We start from the raw sequence: 24,950 nt of genomic DNA, 5'->3' as shown, positions 1-24,950 counted from the left end.
TTCATTACAGCGCCGTCCCCACTGACAAATAATGTTACCTTGATAGCTACTTTGCCCACTGCAGGCAAAACAAATTAGACTCCAGCCTGAGCTAAATGCCCAGCGCTGCCTGCTAGGCCGACACATGGCGTGGCTCCATCACCCACATGAAAGCTCTGATTGATGACGGATTTGAAAGGACTGAGAGGAGAGTGGGAAAGTGAGGAGCGGGGGTAGACTTTAATGTTTCGTCTCATGCTGGAGCACTCCTGTACAATGAGTCAGGAGGGTGGAAATTGAAGAAATGGAAGTGAGATATCCCAGAGCCTCTGACTACAGGAAGGAGATAACAGCTTTTGGCTCCTCCAGTAACAGCTCAGCTCCAATGTTGTACTCAAAGCTGACTGAAAAACCAAACCACTAAATTAATAAGAGTGATTTGGTCCTTGACTGAGAGTTTGAGGCTCTTATTCTTTTTTTGTCATCGCAGCCAAATTTTACTATGGACTTGCTTGGTCAGTTCCTGGATTTTAGCCATGCTGATACACTATGTATGTGGCCATAAGTATAAAGACACTCTCTACATATTTATGTACTTTTGATTTCGGGCTGTTTTTTCGTTTGGGTTAGGCAACTTAGTTTTTATGCTACAGCAGACAATAACATTTTAGACAACTTCCAACTAGAGCTGCAACACTAATTGACTAGTGGGTTGACAGAAAATTAATCGCCAACTATTTTGATAAACAACCAATCCTTCTGAGTCAGTTTTTTAAAGGGGAGATTTGTGGGTAACCACAGAACCCATTTTCATTCAGATATCTTGAGATGGCTGGTCAAGGGACCCCTTAGAAAATGTCCATGCCAGTTTTTCCCTCGCCAAAATTTAGCCTAACTTTGGAGTGTTATTTAGCCCCCTTCTCAGTAAGCTAGCATGACATGGATGGTACCAATGGATGCCTTAGTTCGTGATGCCAGTATCTTCACCGTAGATTTAAAACTGAGCCTGCTACAACCTGCTAATGTCAGCTGAGGACGCCAGTGTCTTCGGGGAGTGGAAGAGGTTAGTCTTCTATGACAGCAAACAGAATATCTTGGGTTGTGGACTGTTTTTTGTGACAAAACAAGACATTTGAGGAATCAGTAAGCCTATATTTTCCGTGACATATTTTACTATGTGATGATTAAATGTTTCAGTCAAAGACCATTGGAAAATAAAGTATGGGGAATGAAATGCCACCAAAGAAATCAAAGAAAAAGGCTGGGGAGTTATTAAATCAGAGCTGCAGTCTATCAGAAGTTGAAGAGACACAAAAAAAGACAAGCGGCGGAAGTGAGCACCATGGAAAGTGGGTCCTTGCAGGTGAGCTAGTCGGACTTGTCGGGTCTAATACGCTCCATAATGAGGGAAGAGATTGGGGCTGCTTTCGACAGACTTAAGCCACAGCTTGATGCTTTAAAGGTCGTGTTGCTACAATTAAAGCTACAAATTGAAATCTAACAAAGGCAAACAAAGAGCTCAAAAAGAAAAAAAGAAATGGAAATACACAGCAAAAAGTTAAATCTATATGTTTGGACTGAAAAGCGATATGGAGAGGAGTGATCCCATTGCTCCTTAAAACTTTTTTAAGGAGGTGTTCCCAGGGGAGCTCATATGTGAACTGGTGGTAAACATTGCACACAAGATTGGTCCAGTGCTCAGGTTGAGACCCAGATCTATGATTGTAAGAATGCAGAGATATCAGGCGAAAGAGGCAATGTTGAAGCTGGCAAGAAGCAGGGGGGAGGTTATTTTTCAAGACATGCAAGTGAAGATATTTCCTGATGTGACACCCGAAATCTCCAGGAAGAGGGCCCAATTCAATGACATCGGGATGAAGCTGTGCAAGGCTGAGGTGAGGCTCAGTATGGTATGGTATATATAGGAGAGACAGGAATGCATATGGGGGCGGTGTAGCAGTATATATTCCACATCAAATACCAGCCACAGTGAGATATGATTTAATGCCTGCTGATACTGAAGTACTTTGGTTGCAAATTAATTTACCGCATTTGAAACCTCTGCTGGTAGGATGTTGCTACAGACCTCCAACTGCAAATTTAATTTATTTTGGATAAATGTTAGATAAAGTGTGTGATCTTTATAATGAGATTTATTTTTTAGGAGATTTGAACATCGACTGGGATATGTTACACTGTGCACTTAAAGAGAAGCTGCAGGCTATAACTAATGCATGTAACTCAGTGCAAATGGTGGATAAACCTATAAAAGCATGCATGAAGAAAGATAGGTCCAAAAGTGAAACTTGTATTGATCATGAATTTACACATTTTAGTCATTTATGTTCAAATGCAATATCAATCCTAGTGGGGTGTAGTGATCATAATTTAGTGGTGCTTGTAAGAAAGACAAAGGCTCCAAAAGGACCTAGAGTAGTATTCAGGAGATCAATGAAAACATTCTGTGAAGAGTCTTTTATAGATGATGTTAAAAATATATGTTGGGAATATGTACTAGAGAAAGATAATCCAGATGATGCCCTTGAAGTCTTTAATGTGTTATTTATGCAAGTGATTTAGAAAACATGCACCAATTAGAAAGCAGACAGTCAAGAACTTGAGATCACCCTGGATAGATGAGGAATTGATGAAACAAAGAGATGATGCGAAAAATGTAGCTATCAGATCGAGTTATGAGTCTGGTATAGGAGGTTATGGAATTATGTAACTGCATTAAACAAAAAGAAAAGCAATCGTTCTATGGAAATAAAATTAAAGATGTAAAGAATGACAAGAAAAAGTTGTGGAGTTTAGTAAATGGCATGATGGGATGTGGGCCCGAATCCTGCCCAGCATATCTTGAAGTGGAGGGGAAATTCTTTACTAAACTTGTATAAATTGCTAATCATTTTAATGATTATTTTTCATGATAAGGTAAACAATTTGAGGAGCAATATGCACCAACAAGTAATAGTACCCCCACGATACTAATTAAGGATTTAATAATGGAGAATAAGTATAAATTTAAAATTGCAAAACAACAACAGATGTTGAGTGTCTGCTTAATAAATGCAAGGACAGACCACCAGGTGTAGATAATTTAGATGTTAAATTTCTTAGAATTGCTGCCAATTTAATTGCTCTGCCTGTCTGACATATTATTAAATTGAGTACTGAAAAATGTATTTGTCCACCGGCATGGAAGATAGCAAAAGTTATTCCTCTTTCAAAGAATCTAGCTGCACCATTTTCTGGTACAAATAGCCGCCCTATAATTTTGTTACCAGCTTTAGGAAAGGTAATGGAGAGAATTATTTATTTTGATGTTAACACTTAAACACAGATTATCAACATGCTTATAGGGCTAGTCAGTTTATATGCACAGCTCTGACAATGTTGTTTTTTATGTGCCTATAGTGTATATGAGTGTGTGTGACTGCATGGGTGGTGGACCCCTGGAAGAAAAGCCAATGCTTATAGGGATCCTATTAAAGAGAGAAAGCTGACATTTCATAGACATTTCATTAATCGACAGTTTAATTGATAATGAAAATAATTGTTGCCGCCCTACTTCCAGCTATGAGGCAGTTAGAGAGGCTCCTTAGAATGTAATTCTGATGCTCACAACACTGAAAAATAGCATTTGAAAAATTCAACAGCATCGAAAATTGTTCAAATGTAAATTTATTGCTTGTTTTATTGAATTTTTGTGAACTGATCCTTTAAAATCACAACAATTCTGATCTGCTGGTTCAGCTGCGGTTACTTAACCACAGATCATATATAATGCATATCAGATTTTGGAATGATATTAATCAGAAACAAAAATATCAGATTCTATTTGTTTCTTTATTCATGAAAACCATAAAGTCATAAAAAAGAGGGAAAAATCTGAATGGGAGACATTGCAGTGTGAATGCAGCCTTTGAGGTAAACTCATTAGAGACACGAGCCGGGTTTGGATCTATGAGTTGCTGTCTTCATTATCACTCTAGTCCTTCTGCTTTTTAGTGGCCACCTGCAGTGCAGGAGCCATGCGGTGATGTTTAACCCGTCAAGACGCTGGAAGAGGAAGAGGGAACTGAAGATGAGAGAGTCAGGTAGAGAAAAATGATGAGAGCAGATGGGTTTAAGACGAGGGATTTTGGGATCAATTCTGAGTACAGCATCCCATTTTTGTAGCTCCTCTCTATTTTACAGTCCTGCCTCTCTCTCTCTCTCTCTCTCTCTCTCTGGGCTGTGAGACTGTCAACAAGATTCACTCACCTCCTAGAGGGTAATCTTGATATTTGGCAAGTACACACCACTCCTACATGACACCAAGTAATTAATCTAACTAGTTTTTATAACTTGCAATTCATTTTACAACACCAGGGACATGCAAAAAAGAATTGAAAAGTAACTTCATAATCACTTAGAATAACTAACTCTGGGGCTTATATTCTGCTTCACGGTGACATAAATCTCCCTCGCTGTTTTTCTCTGGTAGTTTTCACACGAAAGCTGTGTAGGCAGATCAAGGGCTATTTTAGTGAAGCTGATTCACTCGTCTGTAGTGAGAAAGAGAGAGGAGGGAGAGGGAGAGGCTGAGGGTGAATCTCGGAGGCGGAATGACCCTCCTCTTGCATCTTGAGGAGTCACTTCGTACAGGAGACTGGTGAGGTGTATCTGCGAGAGCAACACACCTCCGAAACCGCAGCCAACACTTTGCACTCATCCGTCCTACACGCCGACTGCAAAGGGAGCTGCTTGACTGACTCTCGCTGCATGGGATGGAGGAGGGTTGAGGAGGGTGGTGGTGGGGTGGGGGGGGTAATATATGCATGTGCATAGAGAGCCCACAGTTAGATTGTGAACTATTGAACTTGCGGTGGAGAGCGCCAAGAGAGTTGGAGGCGTAATCTCTGGGATATCTCTGGGATCCATTACACTTAATGGAGAGTAGATTGGAACGTAACACACATACTTAACTCTGGAGCTACAAACGCACATGGGGTGGACTGCTAATGAGTAGCTCAGCAGTTTGCTTTTTTTTTTTAAACATACTGTTTTGTTTTTCAATAATATAATTTAGCCAGAAGAATATGGCTTTGCATCAGACAGTAGAAAGCTGGCTGCTGTTAAGATATAGTCATTGAATTTTGTTTAAGAATTTAGTTTAATCCTTGGTGATTTGCTTGCATGCAATATGATTTTCTGGGCTCTGGTCATCATTTTACACATTTCCTCATATTGTACACATAGTCTGGTCTCATTGATATAAATGGGGTAGACTAAATGTTAGAAAGACACAATACAACTGAACAGCAAAATTAACAATAAGGTTGAATCAACAGCTTTATAAAGCAGGTTTATTGCAGGGAACTTATAATAGACTGCATACGCTTTAGCTAGGAGCACCTAATTAACTGGCAACTGAGTGTATATAGGGCTGCAACTAATGATAATTTCCATTATCTTTTTTTCTCATTTATAAGATGTCAGAAAAAGTGAGGTCCCACTTAATCTATCAGGTCTGTAATTTCAGACTAATTTTCTAATTATTTCCAAGAAGTTTCCTGGAAAAAGCTGTGTAATGTAGAACTAATCTAATAATTAAAAAAACAGAGTTAGTCCAATTGTTTAATTCCAAATAACTGCTTGTTGTATCTAGAGAGCTTGTTAGTCAGTGCACAGCAGGTCAGCTGCAAAAATGGGAAATTTGCCAAATGCAAGCATACAACTCAACAATTGGAGATTTACATTTTCAACAATGAATAAATAATGAACTGATATTTACTTGGGTTTAAATTGACCCTTTTTTGTCCAAGGACAGTTGTGTTTTCATGTACCAAATTAAAAAGTTCTGTCTGGCAAACTTCCTAGCAATCTATAAGGACAGTGACATCTACAAATTCATTATTTTGTCCGACCAACCGTTCAAAGATTTAATTCAATTTACAATGACCTTAATGAAACAGAGAAAAGCATGTTTGGCAATTTTGCTTGATAGATAACTTACATGACTTAAAGATCAAGTATCCATACTGTATATTTATCCCTGATGAACAATATTTCACCCACAGAGAAAATATTTAGTCTAAACTCACAAGTTGTCTTCTTCCTTTAATTACTTGTGAATGATTACTTTGGAAAAAACAAGATCCCACTTGACCTTCTGATTACAAATTAGTTATTGTGATGTTTACCTCTACATCTTAAATATGCTAATTAAACAGGATGCATTACAGTCGCTGCGTGTGCGGGATGTGAAAACTATTAATGCTCGGTATCGCCAAACTACACTGAACACAGACGGAGCCTCATAATTCCATGCCGTGCTGACAACACTGACATTCGTATTTATGGCAGAGTGTTGATGAGTTCCCACCTCCTTGACAAGCTCGCTCGGCTGTTGTCATCATGAAGCCTATTATTGATTCCACTGACACCCACACAATGTGACAACTGAGTGGTCTTTAACTAAATTGCGCCCCTGACAAATAGCTGACAGTCCGTCCTATTGTTACGTAAAGCTTACAATTTTACAACTGGCAGAAGAGGAAGGCAGGCATTCAATTAGTTCTTCGAGTGGCCACAATGAGACACAAGCACTTTCTTGGCAGTGTGTGCAGAGTTATACGGGAGAAAAAAAAAAAATCTTTGTGCATCCGAGACTTTGCCTTAAGGGCTTTACTGATGAAAAATGTGTGCGTTGTGAAAGTGAGTTAACATGAAAACATTGTGAATTTATCATTTCTTGCTTGACACTCATTTACAGTTTATTCCTTTAGTGTTATGTTCTGAGCTTTACACATTCCTGAGAAGGGACTCTATGAGGAGATTAAGTGTCCTCTTCTTCTTCTGTGTTTGTGTGTCCTTCAGTGCATACTGCCCTCCACAGAAGGTAATGTGGATGTTGAACTTTGACCCTAGTGCTTCTACAGGTTGAGCTGACTTATGTAAGCCAGAAAGGGACAATAATGTATTTATTTGCTGGAAAACTTTAGATATTTTGAGCTGCTCTCTTCTCAGGGAGAGAGCCTGCATTTCCTTGAATTCTCTGCATGCCAGGTACTCTCCATATATCCATATATTGTACAAAATATATTATTCTTCAACCTGTCAAATGCTATTTATGCATGTGTTTATTTCTTGAAGTGCCAGGTGATTGCAGGCAATTCCCACCACAGTGTGTGCAACTATATCTCGCATGCAGCTACTTCTCCCTGTCAGTGCAGTGGTTACCATAGAGATGGGATCTCGGTTAACCACCTCCTGCCATTGCTTAGCGACTGTTTTTTCCCCCCCCCACTCAACTGGCAACCATTTCCAGTTTGATTCCTATTTACTGCCTAAACCTTCCCTATTCACCTACAGGATACTGTCATTGGAAGTCAGAGATGCAGGTGCGAGTTGCGTGCATGCCTTCGAATGTGTGCACGCCAGAGGTGGCAGTGAAGTGATCTAATCGACCGAGGCGTGGAGGAAAGTATCAGGGGTCTCCTGAGAGCTCTGGAGGCAGCGTGGTGTGTCTTATTGAACCTGATCCCCTTATACTGGAGAGCAAATTGAAAATCTGTTTCTCTCTCCAAGCACTCACTCGGGTGGCACAATTAAAGGAGACAATTGCTGTTTGGCATTAAGTTCAAAGCCTGACATTTTTTTTTCTTCCCTTTTTTCAACACAACTGCCTCTGGGCCATCCATTAAGGCAAAGCTCAGCTTTCCGGGGCCGGAAGCTCAACACAGCCAGGGGTAATGACTTTCATTGAAATGTCTGATGTAGCAGCCATCACAGTTAGGCAGAGCTGGGAGTGTGTGAGGAGAAGAGCGGGGTACAGAATACGTTTTACCTTTTAACGCTCGTAACTCTCTCGCTGTCTCTCTTTCCACAACGTACAGTCCCTCAGCCTCTCCGAACTAATCTCATTGCCCCAGAATTCATTGCAGTGCTGGTACTTGAGAGACTCATTACAGGGGAATCAAATTAAAACTTGCTCCTTGTCTCAGTTTGATGCATTCTCAAGCCAGGACTCATCCACCAGGCCCAATCAGAGTGATTTTTTTTTTCCTTTACTATTGCTGATGGGGCTTCAGAGTTAATGTTTTTGTCTGGCACAGGGACTGTGTTTTGATTTGCCTTATAGAAAGTGTTCAGCAGAATATATTATCCTTTCACTCTTGCACTTCCTCATGGACAGTTTGCCTGCAGACACATGAAGAGTAGCCTACACACATACATGCAGAATCACCCTGCTGTTCTTGAACCCATTGATGTATCCTCATAAGAAGTAATGTCTGATTTTCAGTGCATTCCAGAGCTTATTTGTGATGGAGCTTTGTAGAAATTGGCCTCAACTTGTCTCCTTCAGTTAGCTAAAGAAACCCTATATTTTCCAGTACCTTCTTAAACAACTCAAGATAATGAGCTTTATGTTACCACATAGCAGAGTGGGGAAGAGCACAGTGGTGCAACAACTTCCCCTTTAGGCAAAGAGCAAATGGCACAACTGCGGCCATGTTTTTTTTTTTCTTTTAAATATATTTTTGGGGCATTTTATGCCTTATTAACGAGTTGAGAGATGATAGGAAACAAGGAAAGAGAGAGATAGGGAAGGACATGTAAAAAAGGTCCAGAATCAAACCGCGGATGTTGCAGTTATGTAGCGTTTGTCTTACCCAGTAGGCTACTAGTGCACGCCAATTTTATCCATGTTCTGACCAAAACCAGCACTGCATCAAAAACACCTGTTTATAATCGTACTATTTACCATTTAATTGTCACAATAGAGAATAAAATTATTTTTTAAAAGTCTGGAAAGTTTTCACAGGGAAATAATTTTGCTACAGGTACAAGTGAGAAGATGAGGAGGAAGGAAGTTCTGTTTGATTAATACATTCATAATTTTGAAGGCACTTGTAGCGAAATACTCACAATAATTAAAAACTGGGTGCTTGTTTGGGTGCAATCAGCAAAGCAAAGGCATTTGTAAACAGCAAAGTCTGTTCAAATGTGAGCTTAAATCTGCAAACCAGTACACTTAATCGACAGACTGTACAGACAGTTTGAAATTAGTTTGCTTTTGTTAAATGTACCCAGAACTCCCTGGAACACAGTATTGATATTGAATCAATTATCCCAGTGAAATACAGTAAATTGAATTGAACTTAGGCTGACCCTTGTGTTTTTAACACAGTGTTATTGTTGGTCTGAATGCCTGCTTCCTCTCTCTTGTGGCTATGTTGCATTCTTGTTTTTTGAGGCTGTAACTGAAGGATGTAGTATATTTGTCTTTTCTGTAATTAATTTCTTCCGGTATGATGAAGCTACATTTGCAGGCTGAAATAATATAAACACCTCAGGGATTTAAACTCTCAGGTAACTGCATCAGGATCGCACACATTGCTACTAAGGTGCTTCGTATTAGGTTGAATACCAATTAGCAGATGTCTGGAAATCAGCACTTTGAAATTTGAGTTTTCAAAGCAACATGAGACGACTAACAGCCCACAGAACAGCAGGCGCATCACTCCAAATCAATTCAAAATTAATTAATATGTCATGGGAAAAGTCTCGGAAATCGTGACAAGACATGTAGCAATAAATAACATAACAGTGACATATTCAGCAGACTGGAGGTTGATAAATACTTTATAGTGGCAAATTAGCTACTTCACAAAGTGTTCACATTATTTTGTCTGCCTGTGTTCAGCTTCTTACCCACTGGAATAATAATAAGTAAAACACACAACCAATTGTACCCTGAAATGCAAAGCACATCACTAACAGCTGCTGTTTAAATGATCAAGGCTGCGTTAAAAAAAACAAAACAAAAAAAACTTAGCAACTTGCCTGGTGGAGGCTCTGAAACACAGCAAGAGGGGATGGTTTGAAAGCCTGAACTTCATTACCCAGAAATCATGCATTGTGATGCCAGGAAGCAGCACTCAGCATGAACATTTTTACAAGCCTGGCTTGTGACTACTGCTAGCTTGTAGTTACTTTTCACAAGGATGCAAATATGACAAGAAAGAAAAACAGATCAAAGATTGGAGTCGTTTGCTTCTGTTCAGACGACAGTTTAAAGAATATTTTGTGTGGAATTTTTTGATTTAGTTGTTCCAGTGTGTTGAGAAGATAACCTGAAATTGACAACAGAATTTCTGAGTTGATGAGAGGTTCTTTTCTGTTGCAGCCACTGATAAAACAGGTGTATATTTACATAAAAATGGTGCCACATGCAGTTTCAAGATATGAAAAACAGCCCAGGTGTTTTCTGAGTAAAAATAAATATGCAGTCTCGTGTAGCTCAGTGTGCAGAGCAACACTGATATTGCTCATGTATGGGATTTGATTCCCATTCAGAAGAAAAAGGATGCTTTCACAGCAGTGGAAGGTGTTTTAATTACAAAAAGGTTATCTCATCTTACCTCCGTCTATATCCTCACTGCCAAAATGGTTCCTGTAGAAGAGCATGAGCTCGATCCTGTAGCACTTATACAACGTCACCAGACAGATCAACAGCATCAGGATGGCTCCCAGACCTCCGGCCAGCTCCACCGTGTACATAAGCTCTGCTAATATGGCAAACACAGTGACAGGGAGGGAGAGATAGGGAGAGAAAAGTCGACTTTAATATGATTTCAACATCATTTGTTGAAGTGAAACAAAGGAAGGAAACCCTCTGGATTAGTTATATTAGTGGTAGCTTACTTTCCATTTACATGAAAAGCATACCGTGTGAAAAACTGCCTATGAACTGTGATTTTTAAATTCTCCTGTGATTGTCCTAGAAAACCTTGAAAACATGAAACACTGGTGGCTGTAAGCAGTTTTAGTTAAATTTGTTCTTTTTGAAAGCAAAGCAGTGCAGTTAAGTTTCAGATCCAAAATGTAAAACAGTTGCTTTAAATTCAGAAAATTGTATGAAAATTAATTTATTTTACAAAAAAGAAAAAAAACCCTCAAGTCTATATAAGTGTACATTTTCCTGTGATTTCCAGCCAAAACAAACAACATGGGCCCTTCTTGCCTTATTTCTTTAAGAGGAGCCAGGATCGAGGAGTGAGGAGGCTTGAGTGAGCGAACACCAACAACATCCTACATGGACATCTTTTATTTGAACTGACACCTTTAATTCTTGTAGTGCTTGAATGCTGCAGTTCATCAGGCTGCTTTGAAACCGCATCACGACTATTTTATACCAACATACAAATAACAAAACCAAATGAGAAGCGCCTGCTGTTTTATGCTGCCAATGACGATCATGTATAATAAAACTTCTGGATTCTGCCTCCGGCCAGTCATCCATGCATACTGCAAAATGTCTGTTTTGTTATTCTTGAAAATTAAAAAAAAAAGTTTAACAAGCATCTTGTGGTGCTTTTAATATTTACTGTCGCATTTATCATTTAAATGTTTTTTTTTTCCCCAGATCTTACTGCAGATATCTGATGTTGTGAGACATTTATTCTCCTTTAATATTCACAGAGTTGCACAGTTCCACATCACAATTTCTCAGCTCTGCACTGCACTTGAAGCAAAATCCAACTATATTGTGGAAGATCAATACAAGTGAAATAATGCATGATGCAGTCATGATAGGTAAGAAAAAGTTGCACTAGCTATTGTTAACAGATTCCATGTTTTGAAATGACTTAGGCGTACCTCCACATCTGTTTGAAAATAGCTTTTATGCATCTCCTGCAGTGGTATTTATTCAGCCTCTGTTTGTGTCAGCTTTTCTTGCCTTTCCTCTCCATCTTGTCACGTTGCTTATGTGCTCATTGTGGCTGGATTGTATCCAGATGACACATAACTCCAACCGGAATGAAAGTACAACCACTTCTATACCTGTCACTTAACGCCTCCTGGCTGGATTGGATAATAAAAAACTCACGTTGAGGCAACTGCCGCGACAATAGCATGTGACAGATCAGACTGCCACACTTATGAAGATCGGTTACATGTGTGTACTGCTGCGGAGACGTGTGAGACGAAGGAAAGCTCTCGGCTGTTAGTTGAACCGGCTGTTCCATCACCAGATCGAAGCGGTCCGCTCTCCCCACCATCCGTCATCGCTGCCGTGTGACATGAACTCATGAAAAGCATCAGTGGGAGCTGAATTGTTGGACTTCACTGTTAATATTTCATGATTATTTTAAATCTGGTTACTTATGGTGTTTTAAGAAAGGTCCATAAGACAAAACTATTCAGTAGAAGCCACTGTTTGTGTTCCTAAGGATTATGAGAGGTGATATTTTACACTACAGGACAATGGACTCCATTAGTCCATGGTCTACTAACTTGCCTTGAAAACCAAGTCGTTTGCTTTGTCTTTTCACGATCTTGTCTCTTTTTCAAGGTTTTTCTTTCTTTTTTACAGTGTTTTCTGTCGGATGTCACTCCATCTTTTGCAGTTGAACATTTTCTCTTGGCTACGCCTCACAAAATCTGGGTGGTCAGCCTTCATTGGCTGACTAATGGACAACAGTAAAAGGCTGGACTCGCTGCAATGCTGCACACACACTAACGCGGACAGAGAGGACTCGCGTGCATCACCATCCATCACCGACGCACATTTAACCTCGTTGGAGTGTGCGATGCCCATCCCACTGCAGCGGCCATCAGGCTGACAGCTCCCATGATGAAGGATGGTGTTCTGGAAAGCTAACGAGCGTGGCCCGCGCCGCTTCATCACGCCTGTCCGGCCGACGACCTTCAGCCAAACTCACGGACGGACGTACATGCACGTAAGCAAACGAGAGCGCAAACAAACTCAGGGGCAGCATGAACGTAGGTTTCTACCTCAAACCTCTGATTTCTTGTCTCATTCTCTCTCCCACAGCCTGGAAATCATCCTGAATTAGTTTACTCTTCTAAGAGAGGTTCTATGGCTAACAAGCACGGTGAAAAAGCTGGATCCAAGCAACTCCACTTCTCCCTGACTTCCTCTCCACCTCCGCTCTACTCTCCCACCTCAGTGAACACTGCTTCTCTCCTCAGATGTCTGGACAGTATAACGAGCCAGCTGCTCCTCAAGCAGCAGAGATTACAGTGGAGGAGGCCAATTCTTCTCTGCCTGGCATCCATATATTGTAGCAGCGCTGCACTGGGACAGATTAAGACAAATTAGCTCCTGACGACTAGAAGGTTGGATTTGATGGAGCCACATGGCATCGGGCGATTCATCACTCTTCTCTCTCCCTTTTTCTGCATCTCTCTCTGTCTAGGGAAGGAGATGAAAAGGGAGGAAAAGAAAAGGCAGAGTAGTGGTTGGACTGTAACATAAAAAAAAAAATAGGAGTGAGAATTATGAAAGATGACCCTGAGCCAAATATATGTCTCCTGCTTCTCATGTTCCAAAATCAAGAATCTACATTATCATATACAGTATAGACAGCTGTTTACCAGTTAAAAAAGTTGGTCAAGAGGACTTGGAGAAGCACAACTTCTTGACTGCAAGAATGGAAATAAGGACACGTCTCCATGCTAACTTTACATACAAGACAGCAGACGTATTCTGATTGATGCTGCATGATTCAAAGTGTCTGAATGTGTGTATGTGTGTATGTGTGTGTGTGTGTGTGTGTGTGTGTATGTGTGTGTGCATGGGACAGAGAGAGAGGCGAGCAGGGAGAGAATAAAGACTTTCTGACGCTGAGACGACCAAATTCATTTGGAGTGTCGTGTGCTGCTTTTCACAGCTTCAAGAGACAAGCGAGGAAAACTTTGACGCATTTTGAAAGGCAGCGTAAACACTGACTGGGCTCGCTCTGCACCACGGATGCACCAAATAAAAACATGGGAATGGGTCGATTTCTCGTAGACCCGCAATCCTGCGAGGAACAGGCTAATCTTCTCCGGTTTATTCTGAGATTCGACTGTGCAGCATAAACCCCTTTAATATAGCAAATGGAGGGGAACTGGGCTGCCATCAAAGCTGGATCCAAAGCTGCGAGCTTAAAAGAGAGGAAAAATATCTTACTATGTAAATGTATTCAACACTGACAACTTTAAGGCTGTAGAGACCCCCCTAGCCTCACTAAAACATAAAAAAAAAAATCTCACTTATATAACCACATTGAAAAGTGTGCACCTCGATTTAAAATCATCACGGAATCAACTTTCAAACAGTCATCCTCGGTGAGGCGAAATCAGAAGCAAAAAAAAAAATGTTTGCTTGAATAAAAAGAGAATGGGGAGGGGGAAAAGCAACAGTAGCCAGTGATGAAAGATGAGAAAATGTCTGAGTGAGATTTCGGCGATCAAAGGAGGATTGGTATGTGTGTGTGTGTTTGTTGGGGGATGTCATTGCCAGACAGTCAAACAGCTTGTCTGGCATCATAACACCGAAGGCTGCCTCTCTCCAAAAGCGCTTTTTCTTTCTCTGCAAACTAATACTTCCTCAGGCTGAGGGGGGATGAATAGGCTTTCTACACTATCTACAATAGTGTCCCATTTTTTTACTCCCTGAGGCGAGAAACAACTGGTCAATTCCCAGAATCCCGCTAGTTGTTCTTCTTTGTACTCAGTAAATTGCTGAGAGATTCACTCCATTGTTAGTGTGAAGGCCCGTGGCATCAAATGGTGTTTTTCACCTCCAAAGCTTTAACATGTGTGACAAAGTGGGTGAGACAACACAATTTGTCCATATTACAGTTTGTGTTTCTTTCCATACTTGTCATTTGTTTGTTTAGCCAGTATTTGTAGCATTGCTTTTACATCTTATCTCAGGTTTTCTTCGTGTTAAGCACTGTGTTACATTTATACCTGCATTTATCGTTTAATCAAGACAGACACATTTAATTTCACTTACCATTTATTAATTTAAGTTCTGAATTTCTTGAGTTATAGACTGGCTTGTGTTTCTTACCATACTCACCATGCTTTCCAGGAGACAAAGAGGGAGTCACTTCTTTCTTCTTCTTTCCTGAGGTTTATTGGCGGTTGGCAAACAACCAATTGGTGCATTATCTCCACCAACTGGTATAGAGTGTGGATCAGAATGTCTAGTATTTACAATATTTGTAAAAAAAACTCTTCTCAATCAAATTAGTTAGTCTAAGATACTAAAATAGGATTTAATAACACTCATTTCTTGAGTTCTTTTGTAGAATATATATTGAATCAAAGTGTTCTTTTATCTTTCTGAGGTTTTGAATCAGATGCCTTCTTTCTGCCTCATATTTCTGACAGTATAGCATAACATGTTCTACTGTTTCTTCTTGCCCGCAGTATTTACATCTGCCTGTATTATGTTTACCTATTGTCTCATCTCTCCTGTTCCTTCCTACACACCTCATTTCTTCCACTTTCCTCTGAACTCTGTAAAACCATTGTCCTTTCCTCTCTTCCTCTCATTGCTTTTGCCACCTTTCCTTCAATCACTGCTTAATAATGTTCTTGATTTCTGTCTTGCTGAAGCTAACTGTCAAATCAATCTGATTATTTTTGATGATTTTTTTGTTGCCCCCTTTGCAGCCTTATCTGCCATTTCATTTCCTCTGATGCCAATATGTGCCAGTGCCCATGAAAAAATTACTCTAAGACCCATAATTTGAATTCTGTATAATGTTCGTTGTACTTCTATCAAAATGTCTGTTCTGCTGTCTGAATGACTGTATTGTAAACCAGCTAGTGATGAGCTTGAATCTGAACAAATGACTGCTCTCAATGGTCTTGTATCTTCTATCCACTGCATTGCTAACAATATTGCAAACATCCTATGTACACTGATAATTGCTCATTGATCCTTCTCCCTACTTGGAGATGAAACTCTGGAACAATAATGTTACTCCTACTTTATTAACTCAACTCTTTGATGCAGATCAAAGAGTTGAGCTGTAGATCTGGATTTAACTATGTAGATCTGTATGTAACCGTGGTAACAATCAATATATGCGTGTATGGTGTGTGAATTATAAATAAACTCCCTATCTTTGTTCTTCTTTTCTGCTGTGGTGTCCAGAAGTATCCATTGAGGTATTGCTGGCAGTGGTACTGTTGGATTAAAGTTTAACTGAGCTACTTTAAGTTCTGATGATTTCTGTGTCACTGTCCATCCAAAGCTTTTTGTTTCCCTCCTATCCTTTTCCCAACAAGGTTTTAAAGTGTCTTGTGTTAGGTGATCATGACTATGACCCAGTAATTCTGGCATTTCTCCCATTTCTACTTGTAATGCTACTGTTGGGGTTGGGTTGCAAAAAGCGAAAACTGCATCTCATTCTCTATTTCAATAAATACATCATTTATCAATATGGAGAATAATAAAGGGCTTACTATGCTTCCATTTTCAACAACAAATTTTCCTGACTAGTAAAAAATGGTAAAAACTGACTGGCAAAAAATCCTTAGTCCATCTATATACATTCGACCTTTGATAATAATAATAATTTACAAACCTAATTTACAAAGTCTGATTAATAATCCTCCCCACATCATATCATATGCCTTCTCTATATCAAGAAAGACAGCCACTAAACTTCTTCTGTTCATCTGTGCCTTTCTAATTTCATGTTCTAAATATGGATCTATAGTATTTCTTCCTCTCATAAAGCAACTCTGGTATTTAGATAGATATCCTTTATTTTCTATATAATATGTTAACCTTTCATTTATCATTTTCTCCATTATTTTGCAGATGTTGGATGTTAAAGCAATTGGTCTATGATGTCCTGGGTTTGTGCAATCTTCTCTTCGTTTGCATATTAGAACTACAACAGCCTCATTCCAGCTTTGTGGCAATTTCCCACCCTCCCAAACTTTATTATATAGCTCCAATAAAATATCCTTGGATGATTCACTGAGATGGTTTATCATTATATAACAAATCTGATCCTTGCCCGGTGCTCACTTTAAACTCTTGGTCATTTGCTATTAAACTTCTTGCATTCCATTGTAGAATAATCAGACTGTCTTATCACCTGGGCCTCCTGGCTTCCCATCTGCTTCAAGTCTTTTATTAATATGCTCCCAGGATACATCTCTCACATTATTGGTTAAGTTTGTCAGTTTCATCCTTCCTCTTTGTCCTTGTACCCTCTTCACTGCCTCTGCATAGCTTATGTTGTTAACTGCTTTCACTTGCTCAATTTCCCCCTTCATGACTTCACAATCACCATATGTTACCCTGTGTTGGCCACCACAACTACAACATTTATCCTGCACAATATCTCTCTAGTCTTTAACTCCATGATCACCTTCACATTTGGGACACCTCTGCTTTCCTTTACAAACTTCTATTATGTGCCCATACCTCAGGCATTTGTAACAGCAAAGCAGGGGGAGATATAGGGAGGCTCATACATCTGATTTGAACTTTTCTGGAAGTATGGACTCTTGAAACTCCAGAGGAACAGACAGCTATCAACCCTTTTGCCATTAATTGTTTTTAGCAATCTCTTTATTCTACTCACTTCGCCCCTATAAATAGTTTTTCCAAGTCTTCATCTACAGGTATATGTGGTATCACTCCCCATGTCACTCTACTCTCATCCAGAATCCTTCTTTCGCTGACCATTTTCTTGCAGATACTTTCAATATGTAAAGCTTTATTCCTAGTCCTTCCGTTTTACATGTTACCAACAGGCTTCCATCTCTCAAAATCTTAGCCTTTTCCACCTCTCCTAGCTTCTTTTTCAATTCCCTAGACAACATTATCAGACTTAGTTTGACATGGTCATCCTCCTTTCTGAATTTAAGGATTATTTTAATTCCTCTCAACCTTTTTGTGCTGCCTTTCTGCTGCCTTCATCTGAACTGTTCTCTTCCAAGCTTCCTTTACTGCCTTAACTTACTTCATCTCACCTGTTTTTTTTCCCTTTCCTCATCCTCTCCCACTAGAAACTGGAGTCCAGTCATCAAAATCCATATTATCATCTTCATCTACTACCTGAGTCGCCATCCTGATTCAGTCACAAACCATTTTATACCAACCGCCAAATCCAAAGTCCAGAAAATCGTCATCAAAAGCCAAAAAATATCAACATTGTTTTAAATTGTTTTGAATATACCTCCCTTGCATCCACTCTTCCCCCCAAGGAAGAGTCACCCAATGACTTCTTGCTTTTAAACTCTCACTGACATCATCAGTGATGTCATGGGTTAGACCAACGTTGTGGATGATGTGTTTTGTTGTAAACAATGTTGACTGATACAAGTAGCATTGTTATATGCCAGTTGGTATCAGGGAGAGGACACCCCTGCAAGAAATGTGGTTCTGCCTAGTAGATTGGAAGGCCTATTTAAGGGGAGAGATGTGGATTTGGGAGAGCAGAAATTAAAGGATGACAGTGTAGCTGTGTGCATGTGATCATGCCTTAGTTTGAATCATCCTGAGTTAAGCCAGTTAGATTTGATTTACTTGTATTCATTGCTTTTTTTGAGACACTTGTTCTTTTTGTCATGCTGGACATAATAAATCAGTTTCTACTGATTCAGCAAGTCTGAGTCTGCATCCTACCACCTTCCTAGTCACTCTGGACACTTCTGCACAACATGCCATTATTAAAAATTGAGGATTTTTATATCAACCTGCTGGATTCCTGGTAAAATGTGGTATATCTTTTAAATAACTTTTTCATCTTACAAAAAGAACTTTTGTGCTTGTGTGTGTTCTCTCCTCACCTTTCTTGGTAAGCTGGATGTTGGCCTGTCGCCGTCCATTGCCGTTCTCAACATAGCAAGAGTAGTTGCCCAGGTCACTCTCCTCCAGAGAGTCAATGGTCAGAGAGATGGAAACCTCCTGCTCTCCCAGGTGCTCCCGGATTGTCCTGCAGAGGACAGAAAAAAGGTTATACACACTAAATTCTTTAAGCATTTTTATTCAGTATATGTAGACTAAAAAAGCATAACAGACAGTTAAAGCTGCATTAATTGATTCTTTTTGGCCACTTGGGGGCAGCAGAAGAAGCTTATATGAAATATTACATATATACCCTTATGCAAACTGCTGCCTTCTTGCATGTTCAGCAATACAGAGCACTGTTATCATCACAATGGAGTCCTGTTAGTGTCCACCTGATGAATGTGAGTCAAATGTTTTTTGCAATTGGAAAGAGTATCGATGGGAGCAGAGTGTGCAAACTGTAGTAAAAAAAACATTAGCTAAAAGAGACCAAAAGGCTCTTAACAGTCTGAGAGGATCAAAAGCAACTGTAGTATAAAGATCCAAACTGTGACAAAGTAAAAAGCAGAGCAGCACTGAGAGACAGCTTACAACCTAGTTAAATCAAGGGATGAAATTGTCGGATTGTTAATGCTCACTCTAGCTTTGGCCACTTTACCAAACAAAAGAGTCAAGTGTAATCTCCTGCTCCCTTCATTTCCCCTTCATTCATTTTAGGAAACACATGAACAAGGGTTTTCCTGCTGTAACAAAGCAGATAATGTAGACATTTACTGCAAACCAAAGTTGATAAATTTTTTCTTTAGCTGGATGATTTGGTCCCTAACAGATTAGACAACACTGGACTTTTCTGGTGTTGTGGAGTTGATGAAAGGAGGATTCAATGTCTGAGCCAAAGACAAGTGTAGAACATGACGTTTCTGATGATGAACCATCAATTAATCAAGAAAGGCCGACTGATATGTCTCTGTCTGCTCAAAGCTTTTACTAGTTTGTGAGTCACATTTGGTTAAACAAAACCAACATACAAGCTGTTTGGTAAATTTTGAACACCAACATGACTTCAAACGTCTGCCCAAAAAGAATCCAAATGCTTCATTACGGACTGTGAAGTGTACATCAAAGTAGCTTCTGACAGTTTTTGTTTAAGATGTCTGAATGGGATGAGAAAAAATACGTAGAACAGAAAAATCAGACTCGGAACATCAGAGAACATGCAGAGCTGATGTTTTTTTTTTGTTTGTTTGTTTTGGGGTTTTTTGTAGTCCCAATGTTTGCAGTTATGCTCTGTGAATACAGATTCCAAATAATGTCAGATCAAATGTTCTGAATCTGTGTACCAAAAACATACAAATAATAAAAGAAAAACTATGGAAAAATAACTCTAGACTGTAGGCAGTCAAAAAGTCATAAGTAGAGTATTGACTCTTTAATAAAATATGGATTTTTCTGCCCAAAATATTTGCCCTTAGGAAATTTGAGATGTGTCTACAGTATGCATCCTGAAATCCATAAATCATGACCTTGGAATTATAAGTTTCCATCTGGGTGGAGTGCAATTCTGAGACTGTGACCGCTTTACACCTTGCATTAAAATGTGTTGTGGGTGATCGGATTGCAATTGGATAGTGCTTGACCATATGAATGTACAGACGTAAATGCACCCAAGACGCACTGAAGATGGATTGTGATCTGATGGGCTAAACCACCTCTAGATGTGGTCAGGGATGCACTGTGACCACACTGAACACAAGTGTAAATGCAATTTCATGGGTGCAAACTACGTGGGTGGGTCCAAACCAGCGAGGTAAGCAAGCTAAACTACTATCATTTCTAAATACAATCTGGATATGAGATGCATCTCAATGCTAGGTGTAAAGAGACTAATTATCACAGATATGACATATGTTCTGCAATGAACTTTATACCTTCATACTTACCTATATTTCTACAGATAACTACACCCGGCAGAACCAGACAGAAGCTCTATAATCTGCTGATATTTGTGGCAGATTTTATTTTCCAGAGGTAACGTTTTGATCCATCGGTAAAACAAAAGTACATTACAAAGGTAGGAGGTGACAGTCCATGACTGACAAGAAGTCAGCATCATATGGGTCGTGACAGATTCCCCCCATGAAAAATACTCCTTTGTTGACTCGCTGAGGCTCTTGATGTCTATTGGTTGTGACAAGTTGGTATGGGGATAATAGTGTGACTGTCATGATGCACTACAGCGTCAACCTATCACACAACATTTTGCCATGAGGGTTAGTGACAGAAAAAAAAAAGCTCTTTTGATGTTTTGTTACATAGAATTAAGCCATTTTCCAGAAATCTACATACTTCTACTACATCTAAAACAACAACAAAAAAGACTGAAAGACAACCTTTCCACTATATGATCACGGTGACTCTACTGGAAGGACACTATGACCCTTAGATGCTTACTTTTCTTCACTGGACTCTTGGCAGGGTGTTGTGTTCATTAGTGATGGATTTTATCATCCTCCTCTTCGTTATCAGTGTCTGCCTTATTTAAACGATAGGGAAGAACAGTGTCAGGCTGCAGCTAACTGGCCTCAATGAGAAATGCTGACAATGCTAACAAGCCATCAGGAAGAGGTGACACCCAAACCCTCGAAATGTCAGGGTATCCTTTCAACACTATTGGACAAACTAAGCACTTTTCAACTAAACTCTGTAGAAGAGCCTGACTCCAATTTAATATTCAGTGGTCAGAAGTTCAGCCTAGAAAACAGTATGGCTTTTGTCAGTCTACAGGTAGACCAAGGTTTTTAAAAACTTTTTTAAAATAGAGAACTGATTCAGCCAATGTGATACTAAAGGATCTGCTTTGGTGTTGGAACTGAGAAAGTAAAATTTTTACTGTTGATCAGGAGCAGGGCATATGATCAGGAGTAAGTAGCAGAACTTAAAATTAGCATTAACAAGACAAAGAGTCACAGCCACACTAGTGGCTCTTTGAGGCTGTACATAGGCACAGCGGTGTTTTGACTCAAATTTTAACATCACCATGCTACCAATGACAATGCTAACATGCTGGTGTTTAGCAGGTATGATGTGTACCATGTTCATCATAAATTAGTGTGTTAGCATGCCAATGCTTGTTAATTATTACTGAGATATTTCAGTCTGAATCAACCAATCAACAGACAGACTGACTAACTGATAGACCAACTTAGACAGACCACACTGCTAGCGTGGTTAATAATACAGCCAATCCCCTAAACAGCCTTTACCCTTTTTGCAAGTCCAGGCTTGCTCCATACAATGTAGTTAATGATTGGACCTATGGATCTAAATGGACTGCAAATGGATGGTATTTATATAGCACTTTTATCTAAAGCACTTTACAATGTGCCACTCATTCACTCTGATTCACGCACATACTCACACCGCTGGCAGTGAGCTACCATGGAAGGTGCCGGCCTGACCATCAGGAGCTCAAAGACACTTTGACATGTGGAGAAGAAGAGCCAGCGATTGACCTACAGAACCTACGATTAACGGACAACCCACTTTCCTGCTGAACCACAGCCTGCCCTGGCTGGGTACTGAGAACTGAATCTGAGCCCGATCTGAATCAGAATCATATTTACTTGGAACCAGTTCAAAATTTTTAAGAACTATGGATTCCTAAAGAAAACTTTGGACCTACTGTTCTTCCGACTACATCATAAAGTGTTATCATCATGCATATTTACAGTGTGGCAGATTGAAGCCAATGTTTCAAAGTGGGGTTAAACATCTTTCAAGAAATTAAGTGATAAAAAAAGATGTAATCAAGGTGGAAAAATAATTTTACACAAGATAGGAAGTGATATTAACATGATGAAGCATTTCCAGCAGCATGTACTGTAGGAGGAATGCAGCCTTTTTGATGCCCCCAGTCATAGTCACAATGCCCTGGAATCACCTAATGCTAGCAAGTTCACCTATAACAAGTGTAAAACAAACATATACATGGCAAAATAAAGGCCCAGCCCTATTTATAAAGCCTGATCAAAGCATATGTAACAAACTCTCATGACAAGAGGCGATGGTTAAAAGAGCTGAATCCATCCTGCTGGGTGGCTGTGTGAAAGCAGAAATGATATATGAGCAGATAGTCTCTTTAAGGTAACAAAATTGCAGCTATTTCAAACCCTTGTTTAATGATACATGGGGCTAATAGTGCGAAAAGGTATGAGTGCCACTTGGGCATTCATCTGCTGCCTGCCGCAGGGCATCTGAATATGAAAACTCATCTAATTCTTGTTGATCAATGAACAGACTAAACAAAGCAGATTGTGAAGCGCTGGGAAGATAAAGAAATACTACAATACAACCACTGCTGCCATGGCAATACCTTACATTAGCTTTACAAAGTGTTTCTAATAATTGGTATCCCGCATAGAAAATATCATACTCGCTGGGAAATTTCTTTTATTGACCATGCACAATGAAGAACCATTAGAGGTAATCATTTTGAAGATACATAGTCTAGCTGCTTCATAAAAAACTAATTACGAAGTAGGACTTTTTAAGCTGGGCTTCTGCAAGGGAGCAGGAAGGTTCAATACAAGGTGGGAATTAATTTAGCTTTTTCGCTTAATTCCTGTGAGCTTTTCAAACTCTCATCCTTCTCCATTGTGCGACCAGTCAGGCAGAGACACGGGGCTCCACAAGGTTGGGATATAGATCCATGCTGATGGCTTTTTAAAGAGGTGGCACCCATGTGTGACTCAACATAGACTGAGTTGAAACACTGTAGGTGTTAGCAAAGGAAAAAAATCAATCTTTGTTTACAAAAGATACTTTTTTAGCCTTATCATATCCATCACACTTGCTAGTGAAAGTTTTGAGTGGAGGAATAAGTGAGGCCTCGTGTGTCTGAGAGAGGAGCTGTAGAAACCATGAAGCATGAAGACACCCACACACACACATCTGGCAGGTGGTGCGTATAAAAGTGGAGGATAGTGGTAAACTGGGAATGTGTGTGTAGCTGGATGGAGATGTGAAGTGCGCCGGGACCCTTGATGCTGTGCGCAGTGAAGAGGCAACACAATGACTCACTGTGATACACAAGCACACATCAGGATCATCTCACAAACATCTGAGTTTGTGTTTGGTTTTGTGACTTTACATGGTTTCATATGGTAAAAGTACCAAATATCCAAGATCACTTTCACTGTAAATCCTTCTTTTTTTATTTAAAGATGTTCATAAATGTGGGTACAGTCCAGAAAATCAAGGGTCTGGTGTCATGGAAACCAGATTCAGATTCATTCTTTATTGTCCTCTATAGAGGAAATTTGCTTTCACAGTCTGGACACAATCAAACACTCAAAACAGGATATATACTAACAGGAACATCACAACAACACAAGTCTGTTACAGTGTTCCCAGGCTATTTAAGGCAGTGATTGCAGAGGGCACAAAACTCCTTCCAAAGCCTGTTTTTTTGCAGAGTAGTTGTCTGTATCTACGGCCAGAGTGGAGGAGGGTGAAGTATGGGTTGAGGGGGTTGCAGGGGTCGTGTGCTAAGGTCAGTGCTCTGCGAGTGGTGGCAATGTCAATGAGGGCTGGCAGGTTGGGAGTGGGGAGGCCAATTATTTTAGAAGACACTGTATGTTGGTGAGGGTGAGCATTATGAAATAGCAGGTGGCGCAGTAAAGGAGGATGGGTTCAACAACACTTCGGTACAGAAGGAGCAGGGGGTGGGGTTTGACTGAGAGAGCCCTACGTTTTAGGATGGCAGAGAGTCTTTGTTGGCAGCGTTTATGGATATCTGTGATGTGGTGATCAAAGCTCAACTTATTGTCCAGGATGATGCCGAGGTACTTAAAGCTCTCTACCATCTCCACTGGCTGGCTGTTGATGGAATGGGGCAATGAGAGGTTGTGAGTTTATTGCTGTTGTCAAAGATGAGCTTCAGTGGTGAAAGCAACCTGCTCCATGGCTATTATTTACTTAAAACATTAACTTTAGCCTGAAACCTTTTATTAGATAAATACACGGAAGGTGCTGCAGCTATAATCATCTCTAAGCGTCATGACTATGTGTCTATCTCGGCTTAATACTATCTTGCACAATCTCTCCCAGCAGCCTCAATGTGACACCCGAACTTTTGAACTGTACCGTGTTGTCATGCTTTGCTTTATTTCTAAATGCCTCACTGTCTGCTGCTTGATGAAATTTAGGTCCCCTGCTGCCTGCACTTCTCCTGACTACACCCCAAAGGTAGATCTGAATTAGATCAGAGCAAATTCTCTTTAAGAGAGACTTGAAACGTAAATTATATACAATGACAGATCATCCAGGAGGCATCAGCTTGGAGTTAATGTACATGTGCCAA

General features: G+C 39.9%; 1 protein-coding gene across 3 annotated transcripts in view; it reads right to left on the bottom strand.

Moving 5' to 3' along the window:
* Positions 1–24,950, bottom strand: part of LOC137176834 (interleukin-1 receptor accessory protein-like 1) — a 301,386-nt gene that overhangs the window by 9,938 nt on the left and 266,498 nt on the right. For all 3 annotated transcript variants that reach the window (XM_067582797.1, XM_067582799.1, XM_067582798.1), the window contains exons 8-9: positions 18,589–18,734; positions 10,392–10,538 (exon numbers count right to left, since the gene is read on the bottom strand). In XM_067582797.1, coding sequence (XP_067438898.1) covers positions 10,392–10,538; positions 18,589–18,734 — 293 coding nt within the window. The remainder of the gene's footprint in view (positions 1–10,391; positions 10,539–18,588; positions 18,735–24,950) is intronic.

This window comes from Thunnus thynnus, chromosome 24, assembly GCF_963924715.1.
Source record: "Thunnus thynnus chromosome 24, fThuThy2.1, whole genome shotgun sequence".
Taxonomy (NCBI): Eukaryota; Metazoa; Chordata; class Actinopteri; order Scombriformes; family Scombridae; genus Thunnus; species Thunnus thynnus.
Note: the sequence above shows the minus strand (reverse complement) of the source record. Positions and strands in the feature narration are given on the sequence as shown.